The sequence below is a fragment of the Mixophyes fleayi genome, chromosome 6 (genome assembly GCF_038048845.1).
Source record: "Mixophyes fleayi isolate aMixFle1 chromosome 6, aMixFle1.hap1, whole genome shotgun sequence".
Taxonomy (NCBI): Eukaryota; Metazoa; Chordata; class Amphibia; order Anura; family Limnodynastidae; genus Mixophyes; species Mixophyes fleayi.
In genome coordinates, this window is record NC_134407.1 from 51,903,718 (window position 1) to 51,919,396 (window position 15,679).

General features: G+C 40.7%; 1 protein-coding gene across 36 annotated transcripts in view; it reads right to left on the reverse strand.

Moving 5' to 3' along the window:
* The window catches only part of LOC142161173 (sorbin and SH3 domain-containing protein 1-like), a 283,529-nt gene that overhangs the window by 102,970 nt on the left and 164,880 nt on the right, over window positions 1-15,679 (reverse strand). For all 36 annotated transcript variants that reach the window (XM_075216482.1, XM_075216484.1, XM_075216500.1 and 33 more), the window contains 2 exons: window positions 8,537-8,589; window positions 7,395-7,463 (listed from right to left, as the gene is read on the reverse strand). In XM_075216482.1, coding sequence (XP_075072583.1) covers window positions 7,395-7,463; window positions 8,537-8,546 — 79 coding nt within the window. In that variant the 5' untranslated portion in view covers window positions 8,547-8,589. The remainder of the gene's footprint in view (window positions 1-7,394; window positions 7,464-8,536; window positions 8,590-15,679) is intronic.

Consider the following 15,679-nt stretch of genomic DNA (forward strand, 5'->3'; position numbering starts at 1 on the left):
CTAGAAAACAGTCTCCAATTTATTGAGAACAATTGTACAATCCCGGATGAAGAAGAAACTGTGTAAAACTGATTTCCTTGTCTTGAGACAACTTTTTCTAACAGTAGTCTATGTAGAGGCGGCCCTAGCAAGCTGTGGGCACCCATGCAGAACTGCGGCTCCCGACACTCTGCCATACAGCGGGCCCCATTATCTCCATGGGCTGCACCAATGGTAGTTCCGCCACTGAGCCTATAGGACCATATTAAAACATGGTGGAAGCTCCATTGGTCCAATTACCTATTAATTGGCTGTTTGTTGTAGGACTGATCATTTATGTTTGCATGCAAGAGCACCTGGGTGTGGTTTGTGCAGGGGCGGGGCTTATTTTGTCCAAATCTGCATATTTCAATGTTGGGATATGGCTCAGGGCCACCTTTTCCATTGGGCATGATGGGCAGGAGCCCGGGGGCCCCACGGGCAAGGGGGCCCCATAGGCAGGGCTCTTAATTAGAATAAATAATCCTGCAAAAGAAAAAAACTGCAAAAATAACCTACAAGGGTCACTGAGCAAGTACATCTGTCTATCTCATATATATATATATATATATATATATATATATATATATATATATATATATATATATATATATATATATATATATATATATATATATATATATATATATATATAGGGGCCTCGGTGCACTGCTTTGCCCGGGGACCATAATGTTGTTAAGATGGCCCTGATATGGCTGTCTAGTTGTTTGGCTAAGCCCCAGGTGTTTTGAGAATTTAGCAACACCCACAGAGAGAAGTGTGACAGGATTTCCTCTCTTCGGTGTCATACAGAGTGTAGATTAACAGAGAATGTAGCATCTCTACAAATATACAATTTACCATATAGATTAAAGAGGAACAACCAACTTTACATTTTCTGCAAACGCGTTAATGCAGATAGTGTTGTACTGGGTTAACAAATAGAATAAATAAAGTTGATACTGTGTAATGGATTAAGATGTTGCAAACCTTGGGGACACAGAAGGTCAATTCTTACCAGTAAATCCAAAAATACCTATTTTTAGATATAAACCAAGGAGGTAATATATACTGTTCAGCATTAACCCCACTTCTGCTGCAGCATTATCTCAACACTCCATTACAGACAGCTGAAGCCCCTCCCACATTTTATGTCCTGATCATATTTGCCAACTTTTATTACCTACCCTCTAGGAGATCACGGAGAGAAGGTCAGGTGGCAAGTACGGGGGCTGGTTACGCAAAGGATCTCTCCTTCTCTGGGCATATGCCAGTACCAGGGCCAAGTTAAGTACAGCAAAGGGAGAGTGTTTGTGAAATTCAATATTAAAGTGAAAAAACTTTTCAATTGCAAATACTGTGTTTACTTGCTCTTTAACGTAAGGTAAAATAGGGAAAAAAATACTATTTTTCTAAATTTGTTATGTTTTTCTTAAGTGAGTCAGACTCTCAATAGACAAAATAAGGGTGTATCTGGGGATTTCTAGAAAATAACCAAATAAACTATGCTTCAGTAGTCAAATGATTAGTGATTTGGAAGTGACACAGCCCTAAATCAAAATAATTAACTTAAATGGACATAATGGGTCTGAGTCATTAAGGAGAGCAAAGCAAAAAAAATGGGTGCTCCTTGGCAAAACCATGTTTCATTGGAGGGAGAGGTAAATTTAAAATGTGGCGACAGATTTATAGTTGGGGTAGGGCATGTCCTAGATCAACTTAAATTTAACAATGGATGAACAACTTAAATTTCTGTGTAAAAATAAAAGTTGTCAAGTATTTGTGTGCTACACAAAAAGCAGCCAGTATTTTCTTTATATGCAAAATAATAAACACATTTGCACCCCTAGCAGAGTAGCATGGTTTTGTCCAGGATCAAATTGACTCCTTTTTTTTTGCCTTGCTCTCCTTAATGTCTCAGGCCCAATGAGTGAACAGTCATAATGCATTGACAGCTATTTAAACCTCAAAGAATCAACTCAGCTTGAAGGCCCACAATTGCTTACTATATGATGGAATCTAGGAATCCATGTAATTAAGTTTATTTGTATTCACATCATACTTGCCAACTTCTGCAAGTTGTGATGCGGGAGATCGGGGGACCCCGCCCTCTAGATTGACATCATATTTGTGAGCCTTAACTAAAGAAGTGGACAGTAACCGGAGATTACCCTGCTCCCAGGAACTTGGGAGTCTCCCTGACATTCCGGGAGAGTAGGCAACTATGCTTCACATTTTATAATATTTACTGACATGCAGTGGCAGGCTGGGCTGGGGGGCATCTGCCCCTCGGGCCAGTCCCATAGTGGACTACCCTGGGCTGGGTCACTGGTCCACCTGCATTGTATTTCAAGTCTTGCCCCCTGAGCTAAGATTTGCCAGCCCTCCCCTGCTGACATGTAGCAGTTTATTGACACTATATGTAATACCAAAAAGAATCAAAAAGTTGCAAAACCCATATGACTAATTGTATAGCGCTATGGTGTATGCTAGTGCTACATAAAAAAGATTGATGTTAATAAGAATACTAAGAAAATATTATTATCTGACTGGTTCTTTGGTAACATCACATTATTCCTTTACATTGGTCTTCAAAAATGTTCCCCATACTAGGGATAATTTACAAAGGCGCCTCTCAGGAACGCACATACACCCAGTTTTATGCTACATGTCAAAATTTTTGCAGATGTGCAACATTTTTGCATTTTCTGATGGAGGAACAATGCAATGGGGGTGTTCCCTCTTCAGCAGTTTGCTATATTGCATTTTCCTGCAAAAGGACTTGTTTTTGCCATGTCTTAGAATATGGTGGTAATCAGGCCTCAGCCAACACTTTCAATGCTGTGCCTTTTGCCGTACCTCTCAACTTTCTAGTGCCGGGACTCGGGACAGGGGGCATGGCTATGTCACAACGTGGGGCATGGTCACATCGCAATAGGCATGGCAACACCCTAGTGCTTTTGAAATGTTATAGGGCCTCTCACACCCTTCACTTGCTGTTAATCACCCGTTCCTTGTTCTGTGCACCAGTGGTAGGTGCATGTGACAGTTGCTCACCGCTGGTCTGCTATACCTCCCAACTTCCTGACCCCCTGGGACAATGCTGTTCCAATCAAGGTGATATGACAGAGCCCACAAATAGTGAAAGGTGAGAGGTATGCCTCTTACACCGCCCAGGCTATGCAGGAAAGAGCATTCTAGGTACATTTCAACAAACGTAAAATACATTTTCAAACAATACAAAAGAACTCACTATCATGATGAATTTAAGTCATACATGAACTTTGGAAACATGGAAAAGGCGGTGATTCTTAACTTCTCTGCAATGTCCAAGAGGCTCCCAAATTTCGAGGAGTCACTCAGCTGGATCCTGGGAGGTGCGTGGCTTAAAATATGATTTTGATTGTTATGCTGCGCCCCCATCATGACCTGAATCACAACCGGGGACAGGTCTATGGTGAGGCAATGGCGTCACCACACCCCCTTCCACACAGCTGATCTCCCCTCCATGATCTTCAGGAGGTGAGACCGCAAAAGATGAAGTGTGAGGTAGGAAGATTTCTCAAGTGACATTTTCGCTCTTTCAACCAAACGTACTTCTAGTCAGATCAGAAATCTCTGAAAAATAGCGCGGATTGATTACGGAAGGCGCGCCTATGTATGCGTGGTACATCATCATCATCATCATCATTTATTTATATAGCACCACTAATTCCGCAGCGCTGTACAGAGAACTCATTCACATCAGTCCCTGCCCCATTGGAGCTTACAGTCTAAATTCCCTAATATAGACACACACTCACACAGACACAGACAGACAAAGAGGGAGATAGACAGACATGGAGACAGACAGACAGAGACGACTAGGGTCAATTTTTGATAGCAGCCAATTAACCTAGCAGTATGCTTTTGGAGTGTGGGAGGAAACCGGAGCAACCGGAGGATACCCACGCAAACACAGGGAGAACATACAAACTCCACACAGATAAGGCCATGGTCGGGAATCAAACTCATGACCCCAGTGCTGTCAATGATTCCAGACTGTTTCACCCTTTCATAAATGATGTTCTCTTTCAGAAATCTTCACACACTCGGAATAGGATTGCCTGGCTAGGTTCTATCTGCTGACTCACACAGCCAATATTTGTTAGCCACAAGTGAGATAAATCCACTGTTTGTGTCCCTTTGCACGCACATCATTAGTCTTGTAGTATATAATATTCTAAAAATAGAATGCAAAATAAATCCGTTTTTAAATTGGCATGTAAACAAATAAAAAGTTATATTTTCCGGTGTCCCTGTCTGTTTACTTAAGATGTACTCATACAATAGTACTCAGGAAACCTGTTCCTGTTATTATGGATCATCTGCGTGCCTATGCAAAGAGAGTTTACATTTAAGTGAGCAGACATTTGTATTTGGTGCAAAACACATCCATGTATAGAGAATATTACACTGTGGAATTTTTCAGTGGCCTGAATGCTTATAACATCATCTTCTAAATCATCTGCTTAAAACACGTGTGTGACTGGATCACTTATAAATAACTTACGGTATAAATTTATTTAAAGGAAATAGTGCAGGGTGCTTATTCATATAATTGCAAATGTACTTATTTTTGATATTGTGTGTATGTTGGTAAAGGAGATATCTTTATTTGTTTAACTGTGCTAGAGGAAATGCATTATTTCTGAGGTATATATCTGATACAATAAGCCTTTGTGAGGAAGTCTTTGTGTATCTTGGAGTAGGGAAATGACTTGTTTGGGGTTTTGTAACTTTCTTTGGGAATGTGTATTCTGCAGCTGTCTGAAGGACGTATTTTAATCTCATGTTAATTAGACCTTTTGATTTGTGAGGGTCCAGCACCTGAAGACACAGGGAGGTTTAATTAAGACTTGCTACTAGATTTCCTGCGTCTAAAGCAAGATGCAGGAAATCACATCAAGTTTTAGGATATCACAGATAAGTGTAAATATTGTTAGCTTTGCACTGCATGAAAATCCATGCTTGGGTAAACAAATTGCATCCTGATTCTAAAAATAGCTCAGACCTCAGGGGGCTGGCTCCCTGGTACCTTCAACCAGGTGAGCAAATAAACACCATTTGCTTCAAAGACCCGCTTGGAAACTTCACTATCCCTGTGACCTACAAATTAGACCCAAAATCTAATCCATTCCCAGCTGTTTCTGAGGTTTGGACCCAGCATCCAGTACCACCGATCTGCCCGCTACCCAGCAGCTCTGGCCAGTGTGATAGGCCAGGGGGGATCCATCCATAGCAACCTTGATCCATAAGAAGAGGTCAGGAGTACCAGTCCAGGTACACCAGCAATGGGATACACTCGCAGCATCAGTTACCCAGAAGAAACCCGGTACTGGATGCCGGTAAGGAGTCCAGTGGTGGCAGCATTTGTAAGCCCCTCCTACTGCGGTTAGAGGGCACATTTGGGATAATGAAAGGGAACGGTGGCAAAGTAAGCCCAGCCGGTTCCCAGCAACAAGAGACAGGGTGGCATAGGCAGTCCATCCTGTCAAAACGTGGTTTTGACAAACTGATACATATTTAGAATCAGCTAAGCTGTGATAAAGCTGGGCTGCAAAAATCTAATAAATAAAATGTATATTTCCCAACAGTCTCTTCTCATACCGAGCACACCACCAAAAGCTACACAAAAAAGTCAATTGACAATGGCAGCTTTTATATTGGTATATAATTCTATGCAATTTGTTTATATCATGAGCAACTCAATTTACAGTGACTGGCAATATGTCAAAACTGTATAAATAAAGAATAATAAATAATCCTAAAAATACCAATTTCTCTCTTTCCTTCCTTTTTATGGGTGTGTCTCCCAAATTCAGCACAATATACTGTTTAACCTGCATACTATGAATGGTTTATATAAAATCAGTGTTCGACTCAATCATTGTTAAAATATGGACATATTACATATATTTGTGATTGTGGATATAAAACGTGGAAACATATATAAAAGAGCTACTAACAAACGATAGTGGACATGAAAATTTTAAGTGGTTGTATTGAAAATGTAAAAGAATGGAATGTGATAAGTTTACATTGAAGGCAGTAGGAGAAGTGGCCCACTTCAACCACTGTCCACAAATGATAAAAATATGATTCTTTGTGAATCATATTTATTATTTTTCGGCTGCCTTGTAGCTGACCAGTAACCTTCTAAGCTAGTCTGTAGTATTAAGGGCATTCATTTTTTTAGAAGAATGTAACAATGGGTGAACAACAGTGGGACTCTCTATTGAGATAGTCAGAGCTAAGGAAAGCAGATGAGCTGTGAAAGTTAGGGGTACAAACTTTTCAAACTGGCTTTATACAGGTTAACTGTGTCCTGCTCCAGGCCATTAGTATAAATGTACAACAACACAGATGAGCTCGTCCACAAATGAAGACACTTGTGTAAAAAAATGGCAGCTTCTCAGGATCTTGGCTGACCCTTTACATGACCAGTTATGTAACTAAAGGGAGTATACAAGAAGTGAATGTACCTACACAAAGTGTGTATAATGCATGTTTATGACCCATGAAATAAATTCCAGCAATGTGCACTCCTGCTAACCATAATTCTGTGTATCCTTTACATTAACCACAGGTCAAAGGTGACATCAGGAAAAAAGCTTATGGGTATGTCCAATGTCATTGCCAGCATGTCTTATGATAACTGTTGACCTCACACGAGTCCCATGCCGGTTGCTGATGGGAAAGTACAAGAGCTTTAATAGATTATACACAGATTATTGTTTCATAAAAAAGATACAAAACATGCATGGATTTCACTTTCTTTCAAGAGAAGTTTGGATGTTAAGAATCCGTGGGCGGATATTGGAATAGAGCACAGGTGAGTGATTGACAAGTCCCTGTTACTTGAAACTATGCTACAATTAATAGCTGTCACTCACTCACTCATACAAGCCTTTATTAACACAACCAACTGACAGACACCTGCTCTGACAGAAGAATGTGGTGTCTTCTAGAGTGTTGTACATTCCACCAGTGCACTAGGAAACATCTGCACATAATAGATGAGAAATAGGAGAATTAGATAGAAACAGAAGTATTAATGTAACATACAATACGCCTGTCATAGTACTTGCACTCTCTGACACAAATGTTGAAAATACCGTGGCCCCTGAAAAATATCCTCTTGTCCCACAGAGGGACATAACCATTGTTCTACCTGTAACAGCAACAAATGTGTGTTCTTCTCATACCTTTGTATGTAACACAGTTACTACAGATTTCCATTTATGCAGCAGGCATTCTGCCTCGGAGGGAGAAATGACAAATCCCAGGATTTATGTATTACATTAAATATGTAAATTAACGATGATATAACTCACCTTTTTCTTGCATGTTGCAGCTGGGTGTTATGCCATTGACCACATTGTTTGATATGCTAACTTCATTGTCTGCATTATGAAAATAAGGATACGGTAAGACGTTACTGCCAAACATATAAATGGTCTGCTCTCACCCAGCCTTAGGAAGTGTTGCATTTTGTACACAGTTTCCAATCATTTTGCATGCGTTGCATTATTACCAGTAAAAGCAGTGGTCGAGGTGAATATTAAGAAGTGGTGGTATGGAATGTATATAATGGAAATGTTAAGTGAATGGAATTTGATAGTTTTACAATCAAAGCAGTATGAAAAGAGGCAGTATGGCATTCCACCATATACCAGCCAACTTGACCACTGAATACAATCCATAGAAGGTGCAGCCTTTTAAAAGATTAAACATAATGGGAATGGAAACATGGACTCGGATTTGTCCTATTCAAATGCACTTTTCATGCACTTGGCCGCATGTGTGATCTTTTCACATGTTAATAAGTATGTAACAAGCTCAGAAGCTTCTTAGTACTTCTCAAAGTGCTCCTAGAAATGTGCATTTTCACCCAAAAACAATTGGAAGGTGTAAAATATTTTTCATTAAATGTACTAGATGTGGCCTGGCTTACACCACCCATGAACAGGAGGGGGAAAAAATCAGTCCTTTAGTGGGGAGAAATGGCTGTGTGCCCTACGATGAATTGAGGACTGCCTCCCTGAATGCCCCTTCTCTACCCTGGCCAACTCAATCTGCCCTTAACCTGGTATGCCCCATATTCCACCCAACTCTTCCCCTTGGCAAGTAAAAACGCTTGTACCACACAGATGCCGCCAATGTTCCTGTATATTCACGTGGATTCTCATAAAATGTGCAAAACTAAGTGCGTGACATTACAAAAGAGAATTTAAGCTGTGGCTTTGTACTAAACAAGCCTATGAGAGAAGACATTGTCCATAGAAAGCAGCAAAGTATGAAACAATCAGAATATAATAAAAAAACAAATAATTGCAATGAAATACATAATAGTTGTCAATAATATTTAATTTTACAGAATATAAAATATAATTGATGAACTGGTTTCCCTCAATGGCGTATGAGTGGCAGATCAATCGACTTTCACACTACACTACATATTGTGCTATGAACTCACCAGAACTCATGCTGTGAGCTGTCCAAGTCTTCTCATTCAATGTTTGGTTGTATCTATTTGAAAAGGGAAAAGACAAATGTTTATCTCATGCTGGAGTGAGCTCAGCTTTAGGCAACATCATATTCTGTCATAAGTTAGAAGGTATGTAAAAAATCTGCCAGCAGAACTTCCTGGGCCTTATTCAGCCCATATGACCATGTATGGTGTCCCTGTGTCCCATCTTATAAAATCCTAGCCTTGCTTATTAAATACCAAGAGAGATGAAGTCATGAAACAGATAGTCTGCTGGTTCTCTGGCCAGACAGAAAGAAGGAGACGGCGATAAATAGAATACCTCTTATCGGTATGGTCAGCTCACTAATAACTCACACTTTTACAGAATTTGTGTCAAGTGGATATTTTCTTTCATGGAAACAGAGCGTATTGACCTATAAACTACAGTAGCATCCGCAGTCAGGCTTTTGCAGAACATCCACTTTACTTTTTAAAATTACTTTACTTTTTGTCTAAGATTCCTGGAAATCATTTCCTAAAGGAACTGTGTTCACCGGTATTCAGAGCAACATTACATAATTGTCATCCTGCCCATAATTACTTATATAAACATAGTAAACATAGCAGAACATTGTATAGTATTTAGACTCCACCCTTCAGACTGTAACAATATGTATTAAAACAAACATGAAGTATTAGCATGTTCTGGTTGTTATTATTATCCTTTATTTGTTAGGCGCCACAAGAGTTCCGCAGCACCGTACAATGCACAAACAATAAACAGTACAAGGTAAAACATTACTGAGGAGTAAACAAATATACCAACACTTCAGAAGCTCCAAGCAGGCTAATGCAGTAAAGACGGAGCAGAAGAGTAGGTAAGGACACAGGAGGGAAGAGGGCCCTGCTCAAATGAGCTTACATCCTAAGGGAGGGTGAACAAAACTCAGGTACAGATGGGGGCCAGTTGAGGTAAAGGAGAAAGGAGGGGACTGGAGGAGGAAGGGGAAAGCAGGTTAAGTGGAAGGATGGTAGGCTTTGAGGAACAGGTAGGTTTTTAGTGCCCGTTTGAAGGAGCTTAGAGTGGGAGAGAGACGGACGGAGCGAGGGAGGTCATTCCAGTGAAGGGGGGCTGCCCGGGATAAGTCTTGAATTCTGGAGTGGGAAGAGGTAATCAAAGAGGAGGAGAGGCGACGGTCATTGGCCGAGTGCAGGGAGCGGGCAGGAGTGTGAATGGAAAGGAGGTAGGGGGCAGTAGACTGGGAGAGTGCCTTGTATGTGGTGGTCAGGAGTTTGAAGATGATTCTGTAGGGGATGGGGAGCCAGTGTAGGGCAAGGCAGAGAGGGGAAGCGGAGGAGGAAATCAAATAAACAAAAAAGAATCTAAAATACACATTACATTTTTAGGGGTGCATTTTTCATGATCTGACAAGACTTTATGAAAAATCGAAACAGCCATAGTGTAAGCTCCCAAGCCCACAGTATAAAGTGCAGTGCCCATACACTCAGTATACACTGCCAATCCCATGCCCACAGTATAAAGTACAGTGCCCATACATTTAGTATATACTGTCAATCCCATGCCCACATTATAAAGTGCAGTGCCCATACACTCAGTATACACTGCCAATCCCATGCCCACAGTATAAAGTACAGTGCCCATACATTTAGTATACACTGTCAATCCCATGCCCACATTATAAAGTGCAGTGCCCATACACTCAGTATACATTGCCAATCCCATGCCCACAGTATAAAGTACAGCTCCCACGATTACAGTATACATTGTTACTCCCATGCCCACAGTATAAAGTGCAGCTCCCATGCTTACATGCAGCGCTGCGGAATCAGTGGCGCGATGATGATGATTGCCACTCTCATCCCACTGTATACTGTATAGCCTCTATGCACACAGTATACACTGCCAGAGTAAAGCTACTATGCACTCAGTATAGTGTAGTCACTCCCATGCCCAACTAGGGAGCCCCTTCCTTTTCTGCAACAGCACCAAGGCAGAGGGACAACTTTTGCACAATCCTAATAAGAAGTTAGAACCAGAAAACAAAACCCATAAAACATACACATAGAAACATCTACCTTGCCCCAGTCATTACTCCTACAGTGCCTTTATTTGCAGGCTCTAATCTGCCTATTGCCCATTCCCCTTCCTTGCCTCATATCAGATGCCATTGTCTTCACCATGCCTTTCCCTGCTCCCCAAGTCTCGCCTCACATCATCCTCTAATCTCCTCCATGTTTCCTTTGCCTTATTGCCCTTCCTTTTGTCTCTCAACCCCTCTTTGTTTTTCCAGTTACTTTATCTCATTTCTGCTCGTGTCTTCTGCCCAGCGCCCCCTTTGTTTTGTCCACCAAAAAGTTTTAAGAAAAAGAAGGATGCTCTCCATTTTCTGCCCTGCTACTTCTCTCCCCCTGTCTGTTTTCCTCCATCTGTCACCCCTTATTTCTAGGCTGCTACTATGACTGTTTAACCCTATGTCTTATATTTGTCTCCCCTGCCTTGTGTTTATTATCTACCACCTTATTGCCTACGTCACTGCCTGTCCTTCTCTGCACCCCAGTGCTATATGGTCTATGCTTACCTTTCCCATGTTGTCCCTGACTATCTTTTTTACCTACATCTCTTCTTTACTCCCCTCAGGTCTTATGTATTTGTTATCTCACTGCCTGTGCCCTTGTATGTCTTCATTCTTTCCCACCAAAACTTATTATTATTTGATCCATATGTTATGTGTTCTGTATCTCTCTTCCACACCCCCTCTTTCCTTGCTCCACTCTCTGACTCTGGCACCCTATATACATTACGGGATGTGATGAGTAATGCAGTCTCTGCATGACTAGTCATCTGATGCACACAGGGTGTTCCCGGTCATGAACCCGGGTGTACTTTTCCCTGCACATCTAAACAACATCTCTGCAATAAAAAAAAGTGATCTGTCCGGGTGGATACACAGACAAAAGTATTTTGGGGGTCAAGACAGCTGTCACCCCAACTATTCCACCCAGCATCCTGGGCGATGACCCACTCATAGAAGTGTGCGTGGGTAAATTACATCCAATGAGGAGCTTCCACTGTCAACACTGCTCCCACCAATTCCAGCAGATTCAGCAACACTGAGGATGTGAATGTTCTGGAACTGGGAGGAGCAGAGAACTGAGGCCTCATATATCCACAGTGATGGAAGGAGTGGCAGTAAGGATACTGTTATAGGTTAATTAACACATTATCACTTTGTTCTCATGGCTGTCTCTTCTGATAGGCAGGCATTGCCTGGATAGAGCTGTACTGCAATTATTTCTAAGCACAGCTGGCTCTTACTACAACTATTTCATTATTTGGGGTCAGTTCAGTGAACTTTTCAGTAATTATGGGAGATGGGCCAAGGGGGGCAGATGCCGGAGAAGAAGGCATGTAATTAAATATGTTTGCATTTACTGTGTGTTATAGTTGAATAGCATCTTGTATATAGACTTTGTGTGAATAATTGGTGTGAATATCCCATATACTTATCTCCCAGCACTTAGGTTCTCAAAGTTGGGACTGAGACATAGAAAGAGGTGTGGTTAGACCCTACAAGGGGTGGTGGCTTTATCACACCCTCTGTCCAAAACACTTCTCCACTTCCCCGTGGCACTCACTAGCAGGACACAGCTCTGAACTGTCTGAGTCAAGACAAAAGCCAGGATGAAGGGACAGTCCACTTAAATCGGGAATATCCTGCCTAAAATAGGACACCTACTTAGAGCAATCTTACTGCTCACCAGACAGTCTTCTGAGTATTGCCCATGCGTGACTTGGCTTTGCCAGTTCACACATGCACAGTGTACTTGGGGTTTTCAGTTCTACTTTCACTAAAGAATGAATACATATGCAATAGGTTTGATCATTTCAGAGAAGCTCTACCGGTGAAAAGACTCCGTTTCACAGAAGGAGGGTCTTTTCTCTATTTAATAAATTGGCCCCACATTGAGTAACTTCTAAGTGCTTTTCTAAGTAGACAGAGCTATTAGGGAGGATATTAAAGGAAAGCCAAGAGAGTACAGTTCATGATCCTCTTTAAATCTAAACGTCTTGTACACAATCTCTTGTTTTAGAGAGGGATTGTGTCAGATTTATACAATTCTATAACATAGTGCACACAACTTGAAGTATGCAAACAATATGGATCCATACACCTAAATTTACATGTAGTGGTGGAAGTGGAAATTTAGAAGTGCTGGCATCGAAAATGTAAGGAAGTGAAATTTAGCAATTTTACAATCAATGCAGTTCAAAGCAGTAAATTGCTTCCAGCAATTTGGTTATTTGGCTCCAACTACCAGATCTGTAGAATTTGGATGTAGACATGTATTGTTAAACAGACTTTATATCTGTTCTCTAGCGAACAGGCCAAATTATGGAAATCTACCATCTGGCCCACTTTATGTCTGTTAATATGCCGTTCTGAGCCTAAAATGGTTTCTACCAGAGAACAATAGCTTACAGCAAGGAAGAGAACACGATTATATACTTTACACACTGTCAACTATCTAAACCAGTGGATCCCAAACTTTCTTAGTTTGAGGCACCTTTAGGGTCTCCACAATTTTTTCAAGGCACCTCTAAGCCAAAATAATTACCAAAGTAGTCACCACCTTACTTACCACCAGCTCTGGCCACGGCACCCCAGGGAGGTCGCCGCGGCACCCAGTTTGGGAACCACTGATCTAAACTCTTGCCATGGAACTTGTACTTGGTCAAATAATTTTTGCATATACATTTGTAAAGGATGATTAGGACAAATATCTGAATGTTATAAATGAATCCTTGCAGCTTTTTCTTTCTATGTGACTACTCTGGCTTCAGGTGGTATTAAGCCAACTCTAGGGCTTGTTCACACATCTGTGCTGAAAAAAATAGATAAAATCACATGAAAACAATGCATGCTTTAGATGTGTTTTAGTAGTTTTTAATATGTATTGTGTGCAATTTTCATGTGTTGAACTTTTATCATCGACTTCTATTAATCCGGTTTATAACGCACTTTTGCTACGTTTATTAATTTGAGAAAAAAGCAATAAAAGCAGATTTGCACGAGCCCTAAAAGGAAAGTAAATATTTGTCCTCCTGTATAAATATTAAATTATCGCTTATCTAATACAGTCTCACTGAATGAAACCAGCTATTTTATAATAGAAACATGTCTCTCAAGGAAAGTAACACAGGGAATAACACTCACGCAAAAATACCTCTCTACAAGTATAAAGCAGCCTATCTTTTTTAGAGCACTAAGTGACATGGGATTAGTGCTGTACCGTAAAATGTTATAATAAAGTGGTATGGCTTAAGAGTAATCAATATTCTACCTAAATGGACTCTGTTGGCATAAATCATAAATAACCTTTCTGTATCATAAGCAGTAATTCATAATTACAATGTACTGTATATTTAAGACTACATGCAATAGTCAATACACATGTGGGATAAAAGACTGTGCATGCTTATGGAAAATAATAATATAGCCTACTGCCACCGCCAATCTGTGTAATCATAATACAAACTACACAGATATTGTGAGACCACCCTTTTCCACAGACAAAATATGTTTGTTTTTTTATTATAAAAAGGAGACAAGTCCTAAATCCTGCGAAATGGGGATTTTTCACAGGAGTTAGGGCTTTTCCCAGCTTACCTTAGCCTACAACGATTCCTCATGCAAAGCACAAGGAAGCCACTTTACCAAGTGCCACCGCTGTCCTCTAATTGACAACGCCTAGGATGGCAGCAGCCAGTGGAGCCCACAGGACAAAAATTGTTTTTTTGTAGAATCTAGAACTGGAAGCCCAACTCCAGGCTGCCTGAGCTGGCATGTTGGCTCCAGCATGTGAAGAGGGTCCCAGGACTGGCATGACAAGCAGTAAGACTCCTCTTATTGCTGCCAGCCAGTATCACTGGTGAGCTGAGCATCCGACGGCTGCCCCAGTAACATTTTCTTGATAACCTGCCCGATAAAAGATTTTCTTTCCCTGCAATACGCTGTAGATTAAGGGACTTTCCACTTTCAAAAACATGTAATTATGGTAGAAACCCCCCCCAGAATGAAGCTTCAAAGATAAAGCAATGTGTTTAGTTAAATTTGCACCAGGTCATACACAAACCACTAACTGTAAGTGATATAAAAGGTGGACACCCACTTTAAATGTTATTAACCATGAATTTTTGGGGGAAACTATAAGACATTTTGTCACAACAAACATTATAATGCACTTTCATGTGTGCTATTTTAAACATTGCCAAAAACTAGACAATAGTATCTTCGAATACCCCTGATCATTGAAATGCCTGGTTTCATTACAGTCATGGGAAAAACAAGAGAACCTACGACCCTTTAGATTTTTCAGTTTTGTACATTTTCTAAATAATGGTTAATACTACAGAAACAAATGTAGGGCATTGGTGGTGACAACCTGACACCACAAATGCTCTATATAAAATCTATTATGTAAAATCAGTTAGTGTTTGTACAAAAGCAGAAAATCACCACCTGCTAAAGAGTAGACATAACTTTGTTCTTTGTCCTTACTTATAAAAAAGTGTTAAAAGAGGGTTCTCCTCTCAGCACAGTGTACCATGTACTTAATGAGCGCTCCCATAGAACTGCGTTATAAATGCTCGTCAGACTACGCTCACAGGACATTCGCTTACGTTATTTTTATACCATCAGCATTACAGTGCAATTACCGGATTTTAAGAATGTGCTAAAGTACTAATATTAACCCCGTGTTTACAAGCTGTACCAGAATGGGTGATCCAAATTTCAGGATGTGCCTGGCAATAAGTAAGATGAAGACTGTGGAGAAGGGTTACCATCAGGCCGTTCAGTCTTAAGACCCTTATGGCAGCTGTCATCTAGCTATAGCCAGCAAATCATAGCAAAGTTATGGACATCACATTTAATCTCTTCATCAGTACATAGTGTCCCCTCTGGTGTTGTTATTCACACCTACTAGTGACTGAATGAGTAACTCCAGCACTAGGTAGGACCCAGAGGAGACACACCAGGAAGAGTTGCTTAGTAACAAAAGTCTGGTATGCGCTGAGGAGAATTGTGTGGGGAGAAAGTGACAGCCATAGTTGTAACAAGCAGAACT